General features: G+C 43.0%; 1 protein-coding gene across 1 annotated transcript in view; it reads left to right on the forward strand.

Annotated features, from left to right (window-relative positions):
• Positions 1 to 535, forward strand: part of LOC126416323 (uncharacterized) — a 1,316,869-nt gene extending 1,316,334 nt beyond the window's left edge. The window contains exon 6 of the mRNA XM_050083987.1: positions 76 to 535. Within this exon, the coding sequence (XP_049939944.1) occupies positions 76 to 185 (110 nt within the window). The 3' untranslated portion in view covers positions 186 to 535. The remainder of the gene's footprint in view (positions 1 to 75) is intronic.
• The last annotated feature ends 5,465 nt before the right edge of the window (positions 536 to 6,000 follow it).

The raw sequence follows: 6,000 nt of genomic DNA on the forward strand, positions 1-6,000 counted from the left end.
CCTGAACCAGATCAGATATATCTTGAGATTTTCATCGTTCCCTCCGCGTTCACACCGCGTTTTGTCTTCTTTCAGTTACGGCTTCGAACCGCACCGCTACTGCTGCTGCTACGTCTTCTCGTGCTGACGTCACAGCTTCCCTGCTCGTGGTGGCTGCCACAGTCTACGTCGGTTTCTTCAGGTAGCCACCGGCGGCAGCACATGCGCCTGGCAGGCAGTGAAGCCGCACGGGCTTCAAGTGAGCCACAGAGAAGAATCCTGAAATGTGGAAAGATGGGAGGGAGTAATTTGTACCTAATGAAATGAACAATTTTTATGGAATCAGCGATGTGTATGATGAAAAAGAAACTTGTATACTGTGCTTTAAAATTGTTTTAGTTTCAGAGGTCATTATGTATGTAGAAAATTGATGTATGTAGATCCCAGTAAGTCCTTAAATCTATGATATAGGCATTGTGTAAATTAGTTGTTACACAAGCAATTCGCTATGCGTTATTACCTTTAGAGTTTGATGTTCGAAAATGTGATGCCAAGTTTATAAGATGTATGAAATAAAACAATTATAGCTTCAGTTATAACGTAATCTTAAACTGATGTTTATAGAAGTAAATTTATATTGAAATTAAGGGGTAGCACCAGTATTGATTAATTAATTTTTTTGATCTATTACTTTTGTTAGCAGCAACATTTTGACACCCAGAAAATCTTTTAGGGTAAAATGCACCAAACAGTCACATACACATTTAGAAACCTTTCTCGAGAAAGTTATAAGTAAAGATAAACATAAATATCTTCAACATTTCAGGGCCCTGTCAGCAACTGTATAAATATTAATTATAATTTTAGCAACCAACAGCCTCAGTTGCACCGTTTACCTAGAATTTACCTAGGTTTCAGTAACTACCGTTTGTCCATAGTGGACATCGTCAAGCTAAAACTACAAATCCCTAAATTATCGTCAGATAGTAAAAACTTATCTGAAACTGCCTCGCCCCACTTGGCGACCGCGATGCGGCAGCCGCGAGTGCTGTACTGGAACTGAAGAACGTTGTGTTATCCCGACTGAAACCTAGGTAAATTCTAGGTAAACGGTGCAACTGAGGCTGTTGGTTATTAAAATTAAAATTAAAGGTAAACATTCATTACATAATCACAGAGAAGCCAATCAGAAAGCTAAATTTAAGAACTATAAGGGAAGAAATGCTCCAAGACAACGATAGTTCAGAACATAACTCAACATATATGTGCAAATGATTTTACATTGTAATATACACGGCGTTTCTCTGAATTATTAATGGCTCTGAGCACTATGGGACTTAACGTCTGCGGTCATCACTCCCCTAGAACTTAGAGCTACTTAAGCCTAACTAACCGAAGGACATCACACACATCCATGCCCGAGGCAGGATTCAAACCTGCAACCGTAGCGGTCGCGCGGCTCCAGACTGTAGCGCCTAGAACCGCTCGGCCACTACGGCCGGCCGAATTATTAAAGAAGAACATACAGTTTCTGGGATGATTTTTAAAAAACTTGCCGGCCGCGATGGCCGAGCGGTTCTGGCGCTGCAGTCCGGAACCACCGGACTGCTACGGTCGCAGGTTCGAATCCTGCCTCGGGCATGGGTGTGTGTGATGTCCTTAGGTTAGTTAGGTTTAAGTAGTTCTAAGTTCTAGGGGCCTTATGAACTAAGATGTTGAGTCCCATAGTGCTCAGAGCCATATTTTTTAAAAAAACTTACATTAACGATGGCGTAAGATACATTTCTTACCTTTAATTTGGGAACAATAATTCAGAAATGAACCAGTCGAAATTGAAACCTACATCAGTCTTTCTAAACTGAACTCACATCATTCGATCTAGCCAGCCGTGAAACAGGACCACCTTTTCCTCTTTCTTGTCCATCTCCTCACGGAACGCCGAAGGTTTTACAGGTAAGAAACATGGAGTGTGGAGAGGCTCAATCAACTTCGAATCACGTAAGTGATTGAAGAGCGACTCGGTGAGCATACACTGGCACAGTTAAATGCGTATCGAACAAGTTCGGGCCAATTAACCAGTGTTGAATATGCATTCTCAAATGTATTCTGAAATCTGTGTTAACTGTATTGAGCACTCCCCTCAGTGGCCCATACACGACAGTTGCCATTAATTCGATTTCCTCCCGTGGGGAAATAACCATTTTTCGAAAACGTTGATAGGCATAAATGAGATCATCGTTCTTACTGTGTTTCTGTTCTAATTGTCTCAACACGAGGAAAAGTCTGACGTCAACTGGGAGTGACGACTCCACACCTGGTGAATGACAGTGCTGTAGCATTCTTCGAAGTAATGAGCCCACAACTGCTCTCGTACTGACTTTAAGTTTTTCATTTGTTTGAGTAAGGACTTCAGGTACAATATTTGTACTACTGCATCGTTAATAAAAGGGTCAGCAGATGCATGGGGATTAATGTTTGATAAAAAAAGTATCTTGAAGAAAATGGGTGATCAGATGAAGTCAGTCTGTTAATGACTGAGAAAGGCATTCGTGTGAGAGGGAATCCAAATGCAAAACTATCTGATTCTCCTGCCAGTTGAACTGTCCGGCTATCAAGACGCTCTGTCACTATGCAGTTTATTTCTTCATAGATACCTACACAGGGGGGAAGTACACAGCAAACATTAACTTTCGAAAGTGACAAAAGACATAAGAAAGATTAAAGTATCTAAATCACACATTATACACACAAGTGGGCCACAAGATACTGTCGATCGGACAAAAGAAGTGTTACCGAACCAACATTAACTGACGTAGCAGGAATAATCGCTTAACCTGTATATAAAGAGCGTTCCTCTTCAGACATGCACAGTGACTAATACATGTACTTGGTATGGTAAGGAGCAAGACGTGTAGCTACAGGGTTCACTGTAAGAAGAATTCGCTTAGGAATCGCAAAAGAAATGAAATAACTAAATAAGAAAATCATGAACACGGTGTTGAGGGAAATAAAAAATTACTCGGATGTTTCTCGAAATCACACAAGGTCTCATCAACCACAATCTTTCCAGCCACTTTTAAAATGGCTCAAATGACTCTGAGCACTATGGGACTCAACTGCTGAGGTCATTAGTCCCCTAGAACTTAGAACTAGTTAAACCTAACTAACCTAAGGACATCACAAACATCCATGCCCGAGGCAGGATTCGAACCTGCGACCGTAGCGGTCTTGCGGTTCCAGACTGCAGCGCCTTTAACCGCACGGCCACTTCGGCCGGCAGCCACTTTTAAAGTCAGACACCAGACCGAGACTAGCTTCTAGGAAACGGGAGACGAAAAGCCTAGCATCCACAACTTCATTGTGTCCTAAGAAAAAAAAGCGGATCTAGCGTTGGCCAATGGCTGTTTGTTGGCATAGAAGGAAATAGGTAATTTTCGTTTGGTATCCTCCCGCCTTCTGTTGAATCCGGAAAACTGTGTGACAAAACCATCAGTGACCAGTCAGAGCGCTTGGTTCGTTATTAGCCTATGAAACGAGAATATATCGCTTTTCGATTTCCCACACCCTCTTCCCTTTCTCTTCTGAGAATTCTGAAATATCCGCCCACACCAAACGAACACCAGAAGAACGTACTGAAAGCTTTAAACCTGCAACAAGCGTGTCTGGCGTCGAGATGTCGCCACGTTATTACGTGGGCACTGCTCTTCCATTGGAAAGCTGCTCGGTTCAGTTCTTTCTAATGCAAATGACCTTGTTGGACTCGTCACGTGACAGCCACGTCAAAAAACGGTGCCGTGAAGCTACCCGCTATCATCACATTTATTGTGTGGAACGTGCCTACCATAGTCTGTGATGAATAATGGCCCGGAAGACACAAGTGAAAACTGACCAGGCGGAAATTACATGAGATGGAAATACTATCACTTTAATAAAATATTAATTCCTCATTCCTTGCTATGTTAAGTGGGGCATCTGGCAGAACTGAAACGGTGGGATAAAGGCGCTTGTTGCTTGTTGGACCATAGTTACTTCTGCTGTGTTATCTCGTTGTTCGTACACTGAAGTCGTTGGCGGTACTTCGCTTTAAACGGAGCTAACGATTGATCTACATCTTATGAGTCGGCCAGAAAACAGACGGAAACGTTTTGTCCCTACTACCGCTGGGAAAGAAAAATATGCACTGGGATTTGTCAGAAAAATCTGCAATAGTGAGGCAGACCCAAGCACTTTACTGCATTTGCTTTGTTATGCGGTCAGGCATTGTCGAACTGAATTCCCAAATCATCTGTTTGGGATAAAAGGTAACGTATGCAGCCCTGACACAACTCAATATTACTTATTTATTAGCACTTAACTATAATTTTGTACAGTCATTCAATTATGCCATGTTCTGATGCATGAAGTAGTATCACAAACATGAAAGAATTGTACCTGAGTCTGAATCTCAGTAATATGTCGATTATACAGGGTGTTTCAAAAATGACCGGTATATTTGAAACGACAATAAAAACTAAACGAGCAGCGATAGAAATACACCGTTTGTTGCAATATGCTTGGGACAACAGTACATTTTCAGGCAGACAAACTTTCGAAATTACAGTAGTTACAATTTTCAACAAGATGGCGCTGCGGTCTGGGAAACTCTATAGTACGATATTTTCCACATATCCACCATGCGTAGCAATAATATGGCGTAGTCTCTGAATGAAATTACGCGAAACCTTTGACAACGTGTCTGGCGGAATGGCTTCACATTCAGATGAGATGTACTGCTTCAGCTGTTCAATTGTTTCTGGATTCTGGCGGTACACCTGGTCTTTCAAGTGTCCCCACAGAAAGAAGTCAGAGGGGTTCATGTCTGACGAATTGGGAGGCCAATCCACGCCGCCTCCTGTATGTTTCGGATAGCCCAAAGCAATCACACGATCATCGAAATATTCATTCAGGAAATTAAAGACGTCGGCCGTGCGATGTGGCCGGGCACCATCTTGCATAAACCACGAGGTGTTCGCAGTGTCGTCCAAGGCAGTTTGTACCGCCACAAATTCAGGAAGAATGTCCAGATAGCGTGATGCAGTATTAGTTTCGGATCTGAAAAATGGGCCAATGATTCCTTTGGAAGAAATGGCGGCCCAGACCAGTACTTTTTGAGGATGCAGGGACGATGGGACTGCAACATGGGGCTTTTCGGTTCCCCATATGCGCCAGTTCTGTTTATTGACGAAGCCGTCCAGGTAAAAATAAGCTTCGTCAGTAAACCAAATGCTGCCCACATCCATATCGCCGTCATCAATCCTGTGCACTATATCGTTATCGACTGTCTCTCGTGCAGCAATGGTAGCGGCGCTGAGGGGCTGCCGCGTTTGAATTTTGTATGGATAGAGGTGTAAACTCTGGCGCATGAGACGATACGTGGACGTTGGCGTCATTTGGACCGCAGCTGCAACACGGCGAACGGAAACCAAAGGCCGCTGTTGGATCACCTGCTGCACTAGCTGCGCGTTGCCCTCTGTGGTTGCCGTACGCGGTTGCCCTACCTTTCCAGCACGTTTATCCATCACGTTCCCAGTCCATTGAAATTTTTCAAACAGATCCTTTATTGTATCGCTTTTCGGTCCATTGGTTACATTAAACCTCCGTTGAAAACTTCGTCTTGTTGCAACAACACTGTGTTCTAGGCGATGGAATTCCAACACCAGAAAAATCCTCTGTTCTAAGGAATAAACCATGTTGTCTACAGCACACTTGCACGTTGTGAACAGCACACCCTTACAGCCGAAAGACGACGTACAGAATGGCGCACCCACAGACTGCATTGTCTTCTATATCTTTCACATCAATTGCAGCGCCATCTGTTGTTGAAAATTGTAACTACTGTAATTTCGAAAGTTTGTCCGCCTGAAAATGTACTGTTGTCCCAAGCATATTGCAACAAACGGTGTATTTCTATCGCTGCTCGTTTAGTTTTTATTGCCGTTTCAAATATACCGGTCATTTTTGAAACACCCTGTATTTTACAAC

Source organism: Schistocerca serialis, chromosome 8, assembly GCF_023864345.2.
Source record: "Schistocerca serialis cubense isolate TAMUIC-IGC-003099 chromosome 8, iqSchSeri2.2, whole genome shotgun sequence".
NCBI classification, from domain to species: domain Eukaryota; kingdom Metazoa; phylum Arthropoda; class Insecta; order Orthoptera; family Acrididae; genus Schistocerca; species Schistocerca serialis.